At 42.5% G+C, this 17,468-nt stretch overlaps 1 protein-coding gene across 2 annotated transcripts; it reads left to right on the top strand.

Moving 5' to 3' along the window:
• The first annotated feature begins 354 nt into the window (after window positions 1-354).
• On the top strand, window positions 355-14,200 carry TMEM230 (transmembrane protein 230). 2 transcript variants are annotated; one of them, XM_079899089.1, is made up of 4 exons: window positions 355-483; window positions 2,424-2,544; window positions 4,065-4,187; window positions 6,818-14,200. In XM_079899089.1, exons 2-4 carry the CDS (start codon window positions 2,446-2,448, stop codon window positions 6,956-6,958), a joined length of 363 nt encoding a protein of 120 aa, XP_079755215.1. In that variant the 5' UTR covers window positions 355-483; window positions 2,424-2,445; the 3' UTR covers window positions 6,959-14,200. The 2 variants fall into 2 exon arrangements, with proteins under 2 accessions (XP_079755215.1, XP_079755216.1); XM_079899090.1 differs by lacking the exon at window positions 355-483 and adding an exon at window positions 640-660.
• Window positions 14,201-17,468: the final 3,268 nt, after the last annotated feature.

Below are 17,468 nucleotides of genomic sequence, written 5' to 3'. Positions count from 1 at the left end.
CGCGGCCCGGGAAGGCAGCCTTCCCTGGGCATAGGGAGACCTGACAGCCCCGGCCTTCAGGGAGCTTCGCCGGCTCGGCTTCCGCCTCTCGAGGCGCCACTGAACTCCCTACACTACCCTAGGGGCCGGAAAGAAACACGTAGCCGGCTAGCCCTGGACCTGTGACCCACGCAGCCCGGTTAGCTAGGCACTCGCCCGCCGCGGCGGAGGTGGTCGGCAGCCAGCCCAGCCCACAGCGCCTCCCGAAACCCCACGGGGCCCTAGCACACCGGGCACACGCCCGAAACCGGACGGAGAGTGGAACGAGGAGGCGTCGCTCCCGGTGACGCCACGTCCGGCGCGCTGCCTTGCGACACGCCATTTCCGGCTCCCAGCTGGTCTGGGGCGGGGACGGAGTGGTGGGGCGTACTGTGAGGTCTCTGGCTCACCAGCTGCGAACCGTGAGCTAGCTGTCTGCGCAAGGGCTGCCGGGCCCGGGCTCCGGTAAGGCGTTCGTGCGGCGGGGCGGGAGCGGAAGAGCTCGACTCACGTTCGCGGCGCGGCCCAGACTGCGCTATCTGCCGAAATCAAGCCCCGAGTCCTCGGTGTGGAGCGTTCGTCCTCCCGGGGCACGGCTGGCCTTTCTCCAGAAACTGGACTTTGTTTTCCTTCTAAAATCATGTTGGTCCTTATTTCTCTTGTTGGCTCGCTCTGGAGGCGGGCAGGGAAGTAGTGTGTAGAGGCTCGTAGTGCAAGGCACTGTGCTAAGTGCTTTGCTGATGCTTTCAAAATTCTTGCAACATTCAAGTGCTGAGGATATTTTGGGGTTGCGGTGAGGCTGGTAGAAAAGCCTGTTGGGAACTTGGGCTGGTACCCGGAAAACATTGATTTACGTTTTTCCTTTCCCCTCTTTTAGAATTATTGCTCTTTGCTACCAATAAGCATTCGTCTCCCCTCTCCTGCACGCCGTGCGCTTTTTTATGTTTTGATGCGGTGTATGAAGTTAATGTCAGAGTATGTAAACTATTTTTTTAAGACTAATACAAATCAGAGGTGATTAAATGCTCTCAAACCGCCCATTATTGGTAGTTTGGACTTTAAGTTTTATAGAATTAAATTTAGATTATCGTGTAGTCGGGATCGCAACACCTAAAAACATAGTATTTGACGGAATTTGATCTAATCCTTTTAGAAAAGCATGTAAGTAAGCATACTCTTATTTTTTTAATACTTGATTTCTGCTCCAGTATATAATTACTAAAAAGGGACATGAACATTTAGCACCAATTCCTTTATAATGCTAGTTAGTTTAGGTTGACTGTGGGCCACTTAAAACAGCTCATTAATATTCAGTATTAAGTATATATAAAGCACTTAAAACAGTACCCGTCACTTAATACTAGGTAATTGTTAACTGCCATTATAATGATGATGATTATTTGCAAAATGTCATACCAGAGGAAGGCCGGTCTTTATGTTTTTTTTTTTATGTTGCCCTATTGAAATACTTAATTTTCTTTTTTTAAAGATATGTTTCACTTTTAGAAATCAAATAGTTTCATGATTAAAATAGATTTACTTGTTTCATTCGCATAACTTTGTGATTTTATGGAGGAAAAGTACACAAATTACAAATGTTTTTTCAATTTAAATGTCATTGTTTTTAAATCTTATCTACTGTGTTTAAACTGGTGACATAATAACCGTGATCTCATTACTATAGTCAGCTTTGACTATTTTGAACAAAAACCAGGTATTTATTCAGGGTTTTTTTAAATTTGTTTTTAATGTAGCTGTAGAAGTAACCTGGAAAGTGCAATCGCTGCTTTCAGTGCTTGGGGTGGAGCAGAGAGGCAGGCAAATCAGAGGACACTGGTACAACACTGTTAGCCAGTAGCTTATCCAAATTTACAACAAGAAGTTTTACAGATCTTTTGTATTAAAAGGATGATATCTATCAGAGGGAAATAGGCAAAATGCTGATGTGAATGTATTCCATTTCCCACCCTCTCTCCTCTCTCCCTGACAAATAAGAGAATCCTTGAGTATATGCTCCTCTTGCTTTTTCTGGAAGCAGGGACGGAGGACAGGCAATACTATACTATAGCAGAATGGTTGAAATGTCAGATGGACTTGGATTTAAGTCACCACCCTTTCACCTACTCGCCGTGTGACTTTGGAAAAATTAGGAGGCAGAGAAACATTGGTGGCAACATAAACATGAGGTCTGGTTCTTGGCAAATGTCTTGATTCTTATTCTACCAGGACAAACCATAGTAGATGCATAATGAGAATGCTTTCACTTGTCAAAGGAATATCAGGTTCTAAGAGCAATGGAGCCTAAATTGCCAGTTGCTAGTATGACATTGCAGCCCAGAACTCCAATACGTATAACAAACACATTGTTGTAGCCTGCAGACAATAATACTTTTCTTTGTTTTCAGACTGTAGCTGTGTCAGCGTGTTATGATGCCGTCTCGTACCAACCTGGCTACTGGAATCCCCAGTAGTAAAGTGAAATACTCAAGGCTCTCCAGTACAGACGATGGCTACATTGACCTTCAGGTAAATGCAGAAAGGACCTGATGAGATTGGCTGGCTCTGTTTCTGCTGAGTTAGCAGGGAAACCTTCCAGGTAGAGGTTTTGCTCACTGTCCCTAGATATTAGAGGGAGCAGCAGGAAAGAAACTCTGCTCTGAGATTTTCAGCCATAGCCTGCAGAAGGAAGGACCTTGGCAGAGCAGTTTTGAACCAATATAAATATTGTCTAAGAAATTTTAGTTGTAATGCCAGAGTTCAGTAGTTGCAAATTCTATTTAGTTAATCTGGAAATAATCAGATTGTCTTTTGTTAAGTAGAATCAGTTTGTTTACACTTCAGTCAAGACCAGTTCATCTTTTAAGGGAGAAACTAACTGCTAAAGCCAACAGATTGTGGGAATCTTCCTTCTTTCCTGATGTCATGAGATCCAATTTATTAAAGATATTCTTTGTGACAAACAATAAGTAAAACAGAGAATATTTATTAAGTTTGTGTCCTACCCTGATCATTGTTTATAAAATAGTTAATGGTGTAGCATCTCCTTTTACCCACTTCCCTTTAGGTGGAACCAGGACCGAAGAGGAAGTGGCAGGAACCCATCCTTTTAAATATAAACAAATCAATTATTCTTTGTACTTTTTGGACCCACACTTGAAGGAGAGAGTTTTGGGGGTTTTTTTGTTTTGTTTTTAAGTGCGTCTGGAAAGCTTCCAGTCGGTTAGGTCAGACACAACCATGAGCCAAACCTTAGGAATTTGTTTCTGAATCTTAACCTTGAATTGAACTTGTTAATAAGGCAGGTTATTTGCCTTGTGGGGCAGGCAACTAATGCTTTAGGAATAGTTGTTTTTTTTTTTTTTTAATTTTTTGCGGTACGCGGGCCTCTCACTGTTGTGGCCTCTCCTGTCGCGGAGCACAGGCTCTGGACGCGCAGGCTCAGCGGCCATGGCTCACGGGCCCAGCAGCTCTGCGGCATGTGGGATCTTACCAGACCGGGGCACGAACCCGTGTCCCCTGCATTGGTAGGCGGACTCTCAACCACTGCACCACCAGGGAAGCCCGAAAAAGTTTTTTTTTAAACCTTTGACTATATGCCAGCTTAACTTTGAATGCCAGAAATCACTTATTTCCTTTCTTATTTTCCAGAGCATGATGTACACTCTTAATCCCTGTAGATTAGTACAGCCTTCCATGTGCCAAGACATGTTTATTAAAAACATGTCTAATCAATGAATGGCCGTAAAGTATCTTTTGTTTTTGTAAGAAAATAATTTTTTTACGGTACAGTGAATGGTCTGTGGAATGAGACTAAAACGAGAAAGAATAACATTCTGGGACTCCCTCCCTCAACTTACTGTTAGAGCAATAACTAGACCTTCATCTCCTGCCAGTCCTTTTTCCTTTCTCTCCCAGAGCTGCATTGGGTAGTAGGACTTACTTCAGGACACACCAAGATTGGTTCCTCTTATCCTCTCTGCTTTAAAGTGTCTGAGCCCTGGTGTATTCATAATGCTCTTCCTTGTCTGTTTTTGTTTCTCTTTCAGTTTAAGAAAAGCCCTCCTAAGATTCCATATAAGGCCATTGCGCTTGCTACGGTGCTGTTTTTGATTGGCGCCTTCCTCATTATCATAGGCTCCCTCCTGCTGGCAGGCTATATCAGCAAAGGGGTAAGCTGAGGGGCTTGTGGGATTGCCATGAGATGTTTAAAATGTGAGCCAGGACTCACATTTTTATATTCAGTATATTCCAGCAGAAAGGAGAAAAGGGTTTCTTTTTTTAGATTTTGTTCTCAGATAACAAGACATATTTCTTCCTTTGAGCTTCAACAAACTTCTCCCACAGTTCCTATGAGGTGGGTATAGCAGGTAGGCAAATTTTCCCTCTGAGATGTTGGGCAGTTTTCCCACCATCTTAGTTTGGAACAGCAAAACTGAGCCTAGCGTTGAGGATTTCTGACTGATAAAGGCTATAACTGGAGTAGAATGCTGTTATTATAACTTTGCAGTTATACTGCTGTACTTAGTGTTTGGGGAGAAGCAGTGAGGCTTATATAGGTCTGGGGCCACTGACCAAGCCAGGACTTTTGGCTCATGGATCAGATCTTTCTTAAATTGGATTTGGTTGGAGTTCCTATTGAGCTTCAGTGTGATACCTTAGTAACCTAAAGTAGTTTTTGGTGGTTCTTTCTTTTGGATTGTATACAGATGCTTATACACAGCGTCTAAATTGTTCTAAAGTAATACTGACCATAGTTCACATCTGTTCTTCAACACACACCAGGCCAGGGGATGATGGTCACATTGGTCTACAGAAGGAACAAAGCCAAGAGCTAAAACTCTGGGCATTATCCTTGGAACTGGGAATATTAAACACTGTCACAATAAAATGGCTACATTTGGCTTTTGAGACCTGTATCCAAGTTGCCTCAGGTCCTAAACTATTATGTGGCCACCAGAGGCATACTTGGTGCCATCTAAATTTGAACATCTAACTTCAGGACTGTGCCTTCAGTTAACTTTCATTGCAGCATGCATTGTTAATCCCAGGGGTATAGTCAAGGTTCTATTAATGATGTGAAAATTTAGAGTGGAGGTGAGATCCACATGCAACAAATATCACTTCACCTTGTGTGGTTTGTAAAAGACTACTTTATAAATAAGGATAAAGGTGTTAATTAAGAAAATCACCCATAGATTGTTTTGGTTTTTAGTTTGGGTTTTTTTCACTATTATTGCAGACATTTCAAACAAAACAGAAGTAGATGGAATAATATGAACCCCCACCATGTATCCACAACTAGGCATCAACATTTATGAATGTTTTGTTTCATCTATCCCCAACTTTTTTTCCTGTATACTAAAGCAAATACCAGATTTACATTTGCTTGTAAATCTGTAAGTGTGCATCTCTAACAGTTTTTACATTAATCTAGGGGTGTTGTCTTGATACCATTGACCTGTTTTTCTATTCCTCATATTTCTTGCATGCTGTTAGATTTAGGGACTTGCTTAGATTTAGTTCTACTTTAGCTTTGTTTCAGAAAGAATATTTCATAGGGGTGTTGTGTATTTGCTATTGCACATGGGTTCTCAAACTTCAGCATCTATCAGAATCACTTGGCAGACCTGTTAACACACAGGTTCCTTGACCCTGCTCCCAGAGATTCCAGTTTTGTAGGTCTAGGGTGAGGTGTGAGAATTTGCATTTCTAACAAGTTCCCCGGTGATGCTGGTGTTCCATGGACCACATTTTGAGAACCATTGCTATAGCATTACATTAGGAGGCACAAAATGGTTGTCCTAATTTTTAGTTGATATTAAGATTGATTACTGGGTTCAAGTGTCTTCAGCCTAATTCATTTATTATAAAATGAATTACCCTTTTCACTAAGGAATCCAGCTCTATCATTTTCCACGTTTGTCAGCGAAAATTCTTCTGGAACTTTCTCAAAACCATTATTTGGTTACCCTGAAATACAATAGTATAGTGAAGGTAGGAAAAATGTTTGATTATTTCTCTTTAATTATCAAATTTTTATAAAAATACACCTAGCAACCTCAAAAGGTAACCAAAGAATTGTTAGTATCACTGTAAGCTTATCATCTTTTTACATATTTGTGCTTCAGTCAACTGTAGTCTATATTCTTTTTAACATATAAATTGTCCCATATTTGGTCAATAGGAGCCTCTGCAGGTTACTCCTGTCTTTTTTTCTTTTTTTAAAAAAAATATTTCTTTCTTTCTTTATTTGGTTGTGCTGGGTCTTAGTTGTGGCAGGTGGGCTCCTTAGTTGTGGCAGTTCATTGCATCATGCGTGTGGGATCTAGTTCCCTGACCAGGGATCAAACCCAGGTCCCCTGCATTAGGAGCGTGGAGTGTTAACCACTCTGCCACCAGGGAAGCCCCCTACTCCTGTCTTTTAAAGCTGACCTAGGTGAGCCTTTGATAGCTTTCTTGTTTTCTGGCTCAGCAAGTTATCCCAGGCCCATCTGTACATTCCCTGCCCCCTCAACTCATAAACAGCAATTTCTCTAAGGAGCTCTGGTTTCTTTATGGGAAGTAGATATCTATGGTTGAACATGGATAATTTCTTTATAATTTTTAGTACTTTGTAGTTTTTCTGCAATTGATAAGGAGGCAAAGAGATGTAAATCTTTTGCCTTGGTAGTGTATTACCAAAATAAAGTGCTCTGAAAAGTATATGATAACTGATCCATGGATTGGACCCATGGCTTTATTTTATTTTAAAATTTATAACTTGCATGGTACTGATGTGTTTGCCTCCTTCTGCCACCAGGGGGCAGACCGGGCCGTTCCCGTTCTGATCATTGGCATCCTGGTGTTCCTGCCAGGATTTTACCACCTGCGCATCGCCTACTACGCATCCAAAGGCTACCGGGGATACTCCTACGATGACATTCCAGACTTTGATGACTAGCACACACCTCAGCCCTGAAGAAAAGTGTGATAGATGGGACTGAGCCCAGCTTTAAGACATTGAGCAGATACTATGGCTAAGGGCTAAGGAGTTCTGCGATTTGCAGATGTTTAACAAAACAGTGGCCAGATTTTATGGGTCCATCCTAAAGATGTTAACTGAGCTTATAGCTATCCATGTCATCAGGACAGTCTCTATTTTTCATCTCCTGGCCCTGGCAAAAGCTCCTGACAAGTTTTTCCACATGAATATGTATCATGAAAAGTAGCAATGTTAATTGTATGGGAAAGTGGGAGGTTATTCTGTAGTGGAATGTGTTGCTGCCACCACCCTTTTTAGAGTTGAGCATTCTTTTAAATAGTCCTCATTGTTAATATGTTCTTGTGGCAAATGGAAGAACGCAGTATGTCAGATTTCTTATTACTAAGTAATTTATTTTGAAAATACGTGTCTTATCCCCATACTCTAACTTTGTGTTCTAGTGTAAAACCGTGGTAAAATCAAGTATCAGTGTGGTGCATCTCTAATATTTTTTACTTGCTTTCTTATTGACAGCAACTAGGAATTTTTTAAACCTCAGCAAATTTTCAAACTGTAAACACATTCTCTGTTCACCAGTCCTTGGCCAGCTCTGATCTGGTTCACTGACAGGTTGGCCAGCATATAATTTGGATCATTCTGTCCTTTGTAAATCTAGATGTTCTGTATATCATACCTTTAAGGACGAGACTTTTGGCTGTTTCCTAAGGAAAAAATGTAGATAAGTGGTTATTATTTATAGTTTTTAACCCTGTTGTTAGCACCTCGTATTATGATGTCATTCTGCTGAAGATTGTAAGAACTGGCCTGGATCTGTAGAGGACAAGACTGCCTTAGTTTGATTCTGTTTCCTAGCTTGCAAAAAGTGGCTTGTATTCAAAAGAAATTAAAATGTCAAAATCTAAATCCTAGACTTAAAAGATAACTTTAAACCTATTTTAGAAAACATTTTAGTGATTATATGATATCTTTGATCCCAATACCTAGGACTACCTTCATTTTTAGATAACTGGCATTGTGCATTAGACTGTTTTCCAGTCATTCTTTTACTCTGAAGTTATGGACTTGGATGATTAGAAGCCTGCAAGTGCCATTAGCTGAGATTTGGAGGGCCGTGGGTAGAGCAAGGTTATTGGGGAAGATGACTTCAACTTTGGATGTATTAAATTTAGATGTCTACTTGACATCCAAGTGGAGATGTTGAGTAGGCAATTGCAATGTGCAGTTTGGAGTTCAGGAAGGGAGTCTATGCTATAGTTAGAAATTTGGGAGTCAGTGTTGGGGCAATATCTAAGGGCTGTGGGGCTGGATGAGATTACCCACGGAGTGAGTACAAATGGGAAAAAAAGCTAGGCTAGGACTCAGGAAGTGAGAGACAAAGAGAGGGTGATCGGAAGCAGCCTTCAAGGATAGGTACATTTGGTAATGGGAGGGTTGGCTGGGGAGTCCGGTAGTCTAATTAAAGTTCTTGGGCCTTGACAGTGAAGATGTGAGGAAATATATAAAGCTTTATCCTGGCCAGTGTTTGCAAAGCAAAGCTAAGACCAGAAGGTTTTGGCCAAACTCAATTATTTGGTCCTTTTTTTTTTTTTTTTTTTTTTTTGCGGTACGCGCGCCTCTCACTGTTGTGGCCTCTCACGTTACGGAGCCCAGGCTCCGGACGTGCAGGCTCAGCGGCCATGGCTCACGTGCCTAGCCGCTTCGCGGCATGTGGGATCTTCCCGGACCAGGACACGAACCCGTGTCCCCTGCATCGGCAGGTGGACTCTCAACCACTGCGCCACTAGGGAAGCCGCTATTTGGTCCTTTTTATAAGGGTAATGATGCTGCTAGTAAAGGGGAGAAAAAATCAAAATGGAACGGTGGGGGGGGGGCGGTAAACAGTCCATTCCCAAGGTTGTCTAATTAAGTTTCTTGTATACCCTTCTAGAAATGTTCTAAGCACATATCCTTCTTTCATAAAACAAAAACAAAAACTCGGACTCCCATTGTATAGCTCCATTGTTTCCCACTTACTCTATTTTGTGTATCTTGCCATATCCACAGAGGTCAGCCATATCTTTTTTTTTTTTTTTTTTTTTGGCTGCATCATGTGGCTTGTGGGATCTTAGTTCCCCGACCAGGGATTGAACCCAGGCCCCCTACCTTGGGAATGCAGAGTCTTACCCACTGGACCACCAGGGATGTCCCTCTATTTGATTTTAATACTTGGAAAAGCCCTGAGTTGGGTAAGATTCTTAGGTAGTAAGTTGATATTTGGGACTCACATTTAAGCAAAGCCTGAGTTTCCCTTACCAAGTATGAAAGCCAAATACCTTTAGGGACTGGACAAGTAAAGGAATGGAGGGCAGAGGGATGGGTAGGATCAACGGGAACCAAGGTCAATTGTCAAATGTATATTTTATCTAAAAGCAGCCTTCCTGCTCCTTCTAAAGCGTTGGCCAAACCATGTGCCCTAGCTTTATAAAGATTTTCTATTTATTTATTGGCTGCACTGGGTCTTCGTTGCTGTGCGCGGGCTTTCTTTAGTTATGTTGAGCAGGGGCTACTCTTCATTGCGGTGCATGGGCTTCTCATTGTGGCGGCTTCTCTTCATTGCAGAGCACGGGCTCTAGGCACACGTGCTTCAGTAGTTGTGGCACGGGGGCTCAGCAGTTGTGGCTCGCGGGCTCTAGAGCACAGACTCAGTAGTTGTGGCGTATGGGTTCAGTTGCTCTGCAGCATGTGGGATCTTCCTGGACCAAGGCTCAAACCTGTGTCCCCTGCATTGATTCTTAATCACTGTGCCACCAGGGAAGTCCAATATAAGGATTTTCTTATTTGCAACAATAATTATGTCTCTCATTAGTCATTTCCAAAGCTAAGTCCTCCCCAGTTGCATCAGCTATTCTACATATGATGGCAGTTTCAGACCCATTTCTTCTGGATAAGATTCACCTGGTCAGTGTGCCAGAAGCATATTGATTGCTTCCTTTCTGCCCAGAATTTTAGGTGCTGAGGGTACAATAGGAAAGGATAAGACTTGGTCGGTGAGGAGCAGAGGTTGCAAACTAGTGGCCACAGATGTTGGCCAGAATTGTTTTAAAAATGGTAAAGTTCACCTGATCTTGATTTGGGGCTTTTTCTGGAAAATCAATAGATTTTTCTTGCTGAGAGGCAACCAACTGGAGCAAAGTAGTAGTGAAGCAGATTTGAGCAGAGTTCTCTAGTTCACTGCAGGCCCCACCACTGCTTGGTTACTTTTGTACCAAACCTTCTAGTTTTCTTCATTAAGGGCAAAGAGTGGGTCTTACAGTCCCACAAAGTCTAGCACAGTGCTTGTGGGGATTTAGGTTTATTGAATGAAGACTCAAAGTCAAGAGTGTGTTTCTGTCCCAGGACACAGTGTTCCTTTGAGGTACCGACAGATGGGCTGGTACCATTTGATTCAGACTTTCCTAAATGACCCTATGTCAGCTGCCTGGGAGGGCAGCTACTCTGTAGACAGATTTGGTGCTCCCTGGTGAGACAACTCTCTTCATGGCACCCTCTGCTCAGGCCATTGAGCCCAGTTCACAACCACCTGCAAGTCCCCTCCTCCAGGGTCATGCAGTGTCCCTGCTGGCTGGCACAGAGGAGCATCCGTTACTGGTGCAGTGAGGGAAGCTGGTAAAGGGACAAGAACAGCCTCGATTTTCTGCTGAGCTTCAAAGGGCCATAAACCAAATCAACTCACCTTATTTGCCTTGCTCTGTCATCTAATTTCCCATCCCGAGGCTCCTGGCCTCACATGTGTGGTCAGTTATGGCTTAGTGCCAGGGTGGGAAGGGCATAGACTGAGTCTTATTTGCCACAAGGTATTGCACAAATTACTTCTGGAGCCTCAGTTACCTTGTAATGTGGGGATAAACCAGTTCCTACCCCGTAGGGTAATTGTGAGGAGTAAATAAAACAACGTGGGAAGGTGCTTTGCACAGAGCCTAGCACTCAGTAAGTGGAAGCTGCTGTTTGAGAGTGAAGACGTTCACTCCTTTGGCTTCAGGGAGTAGTGCCTGGGGTGAAGCTGAGGAGGGGAGGAGAGAGCCCATCTGTTATCCCTGATGCCAACCTGAAGAACCTGCTGTTCCATGGCGGAGCGACCCCGGAGCCAGGGGCCAGAGCCAGCACAGCAGTCAGTCCCACCAAGGCAGGGCTCCCTTCCCTGACAGCTGCCTGTGGGAGGGGGTGAGGAGGTCTCTAGACCCTGCCCTTCTCCAGCATGCAGCTTCTCCAGTCCTTCTCTGGTTGAACAAGAGAGGAAGGGGAGGACCAAAGCATCCCACTGTAGCCAACACGTGGGCCACCAGAGGCCCTGCAGGGAAGGCTGTGCAGATGAGATGATGCAGCTGGAGTATGGTCAGACCACCTCTCCCTGGAGCTTGTTCTTCCCTCCCCTTTCTCCCATGGACCCTGTTTGCACCTCTTCTCTTCCTGCACTTCCCCTTCTCAGTCTTGCCCCTTGCTATTCAAATTGTGGTCTGCGGACCAGCAGCATCAACAGCATCCTGGAGCTCGTTGGGTAGGCAGAATCTTGGGCCTGCCCCAGACTGCTAAACCAGAACCTGCATTCCAACAAGACCTCTGGGGGACCATTACCTGTCAGTGTCTGAGAAGCACTGATCTGGGGTATCCCGTGCCTCAGTCCATTCCCTCCCTTTAGGACTGGACCTCCTCTGGTAGTGCCAATGGCTAGGAGTAGGGGCACCTAGAAGGTTAGTCCCTCCTCCTCCATCCACCATTATTCTCCAGCTAAAACAGTAACCACCAGTGTCTTGGGGAAGCTTCATAGAAATGGCACAGAAACAATGCAGGAAAGCTTTGTGAAGATCCATTTTTGTGAGCAGTGAGAAATCAAAAGAGAAGTCCCACAGATGGGGAAGGTCTGTGGCAGGAGTGGAAGCATGCTTTGGTGCTCTGAAGGCCAGGGGAAGGGACAAAGTGTACTTTATGACCCAATGAGAGACAGGATGTTTTGTCTCAGTTTCTGGGGGAGGCAGACCTGGTGGCTCAGGAATTTACCCTGAACACTGAAGTGCTGGCTTTCCTCCCTGTCTCCATGGGTCTCTAATGCCTCCAGTATTTCATTCCTCTCACTAACTTGGGAAGAGCCACTAGAAAATGCTCCAGTCTGGGAGATAAAGGTTCTTGGCCAAGATGCTAATCCTTTGAAAGGGTTTTCTCTCGGATTGATGGCTGCCGAGTTTGCTCTGAGATCACCACCCACAGGACCACTATCCCCCTACAACTAAAAAGATGGCAGCAGCAGAATCACCAACACAGCCTCGGAGGGTTTGTGGCCTGGCAGAGTTAAGAAGATGACTTGTCGCAGGTGGGAGGAATGACCTTGAGGAGCTGGGGAAAGTCAGATCTTTGTGGACATAGCTCCCGGCTCCTGCCCCTGGACTGTGATCTGAACATTTTAACTTAAGAGGTTACTGACAGGAGACTTGCTGAGAGCTCTAAGTTTCTGCTTCTTGGGGATGTCAGATATTGCCAAGTCTTTTCCCCATTTAATGGAGTCTGAAACCACAGTGAGACCAAAAGAGCCATGGAATGATGCTGGCCCCAGATCAAGGACTCCTGCTCATTCTGAGCATTGACTCAAGGTGGCATTCCATTGTGTTGCTCTCTCAGCTGTTTGCATCCTGCCTCCAGGAAGGAGCCAGGGAGTCTTCTCTCTCCTCCAGTCTCATCTCATATTAATGGAAGTAAAAGAAGTTAACTTCTCAAGTTGCAAAGATTCAGATTTTGCAGTCTAGAAAAGCAAGGTAGGCACAAAGTCTATGAAGTCACATGCAGTGTTGGCAGAGTGGATCCACATTTACCTACCAAGCCTCAGTCACCAAAACTTGAACCTTGAGAGGACTTTGGGGGCAAAATATCTCTTTATTAAAACATCTCAAACATTAACCAAAAAAGTAGACCACAAGCTTTGAAAACAAGTCTATCTTTTTGTTTGTTTGTTTGTTTTTGATTGTACCATGCGGCTTGTAGGATCTTAGTTCCCCAACCAGGGATTGAACCTGGGCCACAGCAGTGAAAGTGCCAAGGCCTAACCACTGGACCGCCAGGGTATTCCCAAGTCTATCTTGATACAGTTAGATCTTCCATGTGTCTTATTGGTCACAGCTTTAACCTTTGTTTTATCTCCAGACTTTGATTTAAATTTGCCTATTAATTCACCTTGAATTCTACTTTTAAGTTTATCCATGAAATATTTGGGGCACCCACTATGAACATTTGCTAGGCCTCAAAAAGGAATGTCCACTTCCTCCAGAAGTTCGCAACATACTTAGAGAGAAAGAGGTCCATACGTGAACTAGCTAAACAAATGCAATAAGTAATATTAATAAATGAGTAATTTAGAAAGTTTTTTCTCTGCTAAGTGGATTGGAGAGGAAAGGAGGCTTAGCAGGCTCTGAAAAGCATCTGGCTGAGACAAGGCTCAAGCTAGACCACAGGCAGGTGGGAGGGAAACTTGGCCTGGTCCCAAACTGGTAATGGGTACTGTGGTCTGGGTGCCCAGGCTGGGCATTGGGAGAGCTGGGGATTAAGGTTGCCAGAGTGACACAGAACTAGGTTGTGACCAGCTAAGGAATGAGGAACTTTGATAGCTTTCTTTTTAAATTTCGTTTTATTTTTCTCAAAATTATCAATGCACATACTTTAAAAAGTCAAATGATTCCACCAGGCTTGTCATGAAAATCAGTAGTACTCTGCAACCCCTCTTCCCTTGCTCCCCAAGAAATAATCACCTTCAATTCTTCCAGCTGAAACTTTTTGTATTGACTTCACTATCTCCACATGAAATATATTACCACTTAACAATATTTCAGTATTAGGCCTAATCAATTGATTTTATCCAGTGGGAGGTGGAGATTTTGCTCTGTTCCCTCATCGTCTCCCATGATACTCACATACTTCCAGGCCCTCCATTTTCTCCATATAATTGTGTCATTTTGGTTGGATCAATATTAAATGTTGATATTACCAAGAATACATAGACCTTATTTGCAGCTAAGCTAGGACAGATACTTATGACTTACTTCTCCTTTCTGACACAACTTTAGTTTTTCCTGGAATTAACAATCTTGCTTTGTTTGTTTGCATAATTTTCTATCTATCACTAATTCAAATTGTTACCATTTGTATATATCTCCTAGTATTTCGTCTATTTCATCTTGAAGAGCTCTGTCCAGAGCCTGCTGCCCTGTTCTCCACCTGCTCATGCTACTTCACAGGTGAGGATGTGACTGCAGTTCCTTTGGGCGTCCTGTGTGACATATGTGGAGATGTCTGGTAACACTCTGATTCTAGGTTCTTTATTTTGCTATTATTTTTCTTTCTAGATGCTTATAGGATTGTTTTCACTGTACTGAAATCTCACGATGATGTGTCTTATTGTTGGTCCATTTTTTATCCAGCACCCATTATCCATTACACCAGGTGTTCCAGATACTTTCAGTCTAGGAACTCCTGTCTTTCAGTGTAAAGGAGCTTTCTGAAATCAATTCATCCTATAATTTCATTCACTCAGATGTCTCTGTTTCCTATTTCTGGAATTGTTTCCTTAAAAGTTAGTCTTTATTTTTTTCTCTCCTATTTTCCATATTTTTGTCTTTTTTCCATATTTTATCTTTTTGATCTCCTTTATGGAAGATTTCCTCAGCTTTATGTTCCAGCTCTTCTGCTATACTTTTTATTTTTTTGCTATCATGGTTTTGAGGTCTAAGGACTCTTTTACATTCTGGGTGTTATTTTTGTAGCAAGCAATTTTTATTTTGTGGCTGTAACATCTTTTCTTATCTCAATATGTTCTCCTATCAACATAAAGTCTTCACTTATCAGCACAGTAGTCAGAGTGACCCTTTTAAAATATGTCACATCATGTCATTTCTCTTAAAATTCCACAGCAGCTCCACATCTGACTCACAGGAAAAGCCTGCATCCCTGCAGTGCGATGGGGCCCAACACGGTCTCCCCCTCACCTCCCTGTCATCGGCTGCTCTACCTCTTGTTCACTCTGCTTCAGCCACACCAGCCTTCTCAGTGCTCCTTGACTTCTCTGAGCCTGCTCCCAACTTAGAGCCTTGGCTTTAGCGGTTCCTTCTGCCTAGAATGCAGAAAAAAGTAACAGTGAGTTAGAAAGTGACAATTGCTACGGAAGAAGAGTTGAGCAGAAGGGAGATGAGGAATGCTGATGCTAGGGATGGATGTGATGGAAATGTGAGTAGGCTGCAGTATTAAACAGAGAGGCCAGGGAAGGTCTTACTGAGAATATGCAATTTGAGCAAAATCTTGAAGGAACCAGCTCCATGTTAAAATCTCTCTGGACACAGCCAAGACTGTGGTAGTATTTCTGGTCACCAGGGTTCAGCCCAGGGTTTTCCTACTACCTGGCCAATTTTCAGGCTTTGAAAATTAATAATTTATTTAAATGTGGAATTATATTAAATAAAAGAGTAAAGACCTCCTTTATAAACAGTATGCCCTTGTATTCTTCCAAAAAAATTCAAATATAAAACTATATACAGATACTTTTTAAACTCTTTTCATTGTGAAATATAATACATATACAGAAAAGTGGGGTGGGAGAGAGATGCAAGAGGGAGGCCATATGGGGATATATGTATATGTATATCTGATTAACTTTGTTATACAGCAGAAACTTAATACACCACTGTAAAGCAATTATACTCCAATAAAGATGTTAAAAAATAATGATAATTAAATTAAATTTTAAAAAAGAAAAGTGCACAAAACATAAATGTATGGCTTAAATTTTTATCATAAAAGTGAAAACTCGAGGAAGTACCTTCCAGGTCAAGAAGCACGACATGGGCATCCCAGGGAGATGGAGCAGCACAGGCAGCATGGTAAGAAGCAACAAAGCAGTCATGGCCTGAGAACTACCAGGCTTCTTTATGGCTGGTAGGTTGTAATAGGAGAGGCCTTGGGAGAGGATTCAGGCAGGTGAGATCTTGGAGAGCTCTCTGTGCCATGGGAGAGAGTCTAGCTTACTGTCCCCTATCCCAGCTGGGGATCCAGCCCTTCTCTTCACTCTCAGGTCATACTAGAGAAAGTATGACTTTTCTTCTGTGTCTGAGACTAGAAGATTAGAACAGGAAACCTCATTTTTTGATCAAGCTCATCAAACTCCTCTGACACTGGACAAAAACAGACTCCTTTGGGTAAAAGATGAGAAGAGGCACTTGGCTCATGAAAAGATTCAAGAACACAAAAGAAAATGGATCAGAAGTGGAGGAGAGAGGCTTCCAGTAACAGGGGAAACTTGTACAAAAGGAAGATTCATAATTGTACTTTCAGGTGAATCTCAGGATTCAGAGGTAGACACTCAGAGAAGAGAATATTAGGTACGATTTTATGTGAGAGTTTATAAATGGAAATGAAATGTATTATTAAAAATATAAATTACTAAAATTGACTCAGGAAGAAATAGAAAATCTGAATAGACCCACTAACTCTAGAGGATAGGAAAAGGGTCCTCAAAGGTTTTAGCTGCCCAAATTTTCAGGTTGGACAATAGTATGGAAAATTTTTGGCAAAATCTTCAAGAAAGGTAATTAAAAAAAATTTTTCCCCAGGCATATTTTATTATTTTTTCCCTTTTAGTTACAATTTTTGTCATGAAAGTGATTTCTTGTTCATTCTTTTTTTTTTTGGCCACCCCATGTGGCATGAGGGATCTTAGTTCCCTGACCAGGGATTGAACCCATGGCCCCTGCAGTGGAAGCGCAGAGTCCTAATCACTGGACCACCAGGGAAGTCCTCCTCATTCTTTTTTAAAAATTTATTTTATTGAAATATAGTTGATTTACAAGGTTGTGTTAATTTCTGCTGTACAGCAAAGTGATTCAGTTATACACATATATACATTCTTTTTCATATTCTTTTTCATTATGGTTTATCACAGGATACTGAATATAGTTCCCTGTGCTAATCAGTAGGACCTTATAGTTTACTCATTCTATATATACTAGTTTGCATCGGCAAACCCCAAACTCCCACTCCATCCCTTCCCCCACCCCACTCCCCCTTGGCAACCACAAGTCTGTTCTCTATGTCTATGAGTCTGTTTCTGTTTCATGGACAGGTTCACTTGTGTCATATTTTAGATTCCACATATAAGTGGTACCATATGGTATTTGTCTCTCTGACTTACTTCACTTGATATGATAATCTCTAGGTCCACCCACGTTGCTACAAATGGCGTTATTTCATTCTTTTTTATGGCTGAGTAGTATTCCATTGTATACATGTACTGCATCTTCTTTATCCACTCAAGAAAGATAAATTTTACATTATAGAATCTACAGCATGAGAAAAATTTAGAAGCATCACTATTCATTTTATAACCCTAGTATAACCCCAATATCAAAGCTTGTCCAAATGAATTTTCTTTTTCTTTTTTGGAGGTACGTGGGCCTCTCAC

The sequence above is a fragment of the Stenella coeruleoalba genome, assembly GCF_951394435.1.
Source record: "Stenella coeruleoalba genome assembly, chromosome: 15".
In the NCBI taxonomy this organism is placed as follows: Eukaryota; Metazoa; Chordata; class Mammalia; order Artiodactyla; family Delphinidae; genus Stenella; species Stenella coeruleoalba.
Note: the sequence above shows the minus strand (reverse complement) of the source record. Positions and strands in the feature narration are given on the sequence as shown.

Excerpts from the sequence above, each read along its gene's own strand:
- TMEM230 (XM_079899089.1), top strand. The coding sequence starts at position 2,446 with ATGATGCCGTCTCGTACCAACCTGGCTACTGGAATCCCCAGTAGTAAA. Across the intron at positions 2,545-4,064 it reads ATGGCTACATTGACCTTCAG|TTTAAGAAAAGCCCTCCTAA; the intron begins GTAAATGCAGAA and ends TTTCTCTTTCAG. Across the intron at positions 4,188-6,817 it reads CAGGCTATATCAGCAAAGGG|GGGGCAGACCGGGCCGTTCC; the intron begins GTAAGCTGAGGG and ends TTCTGCCACCAG.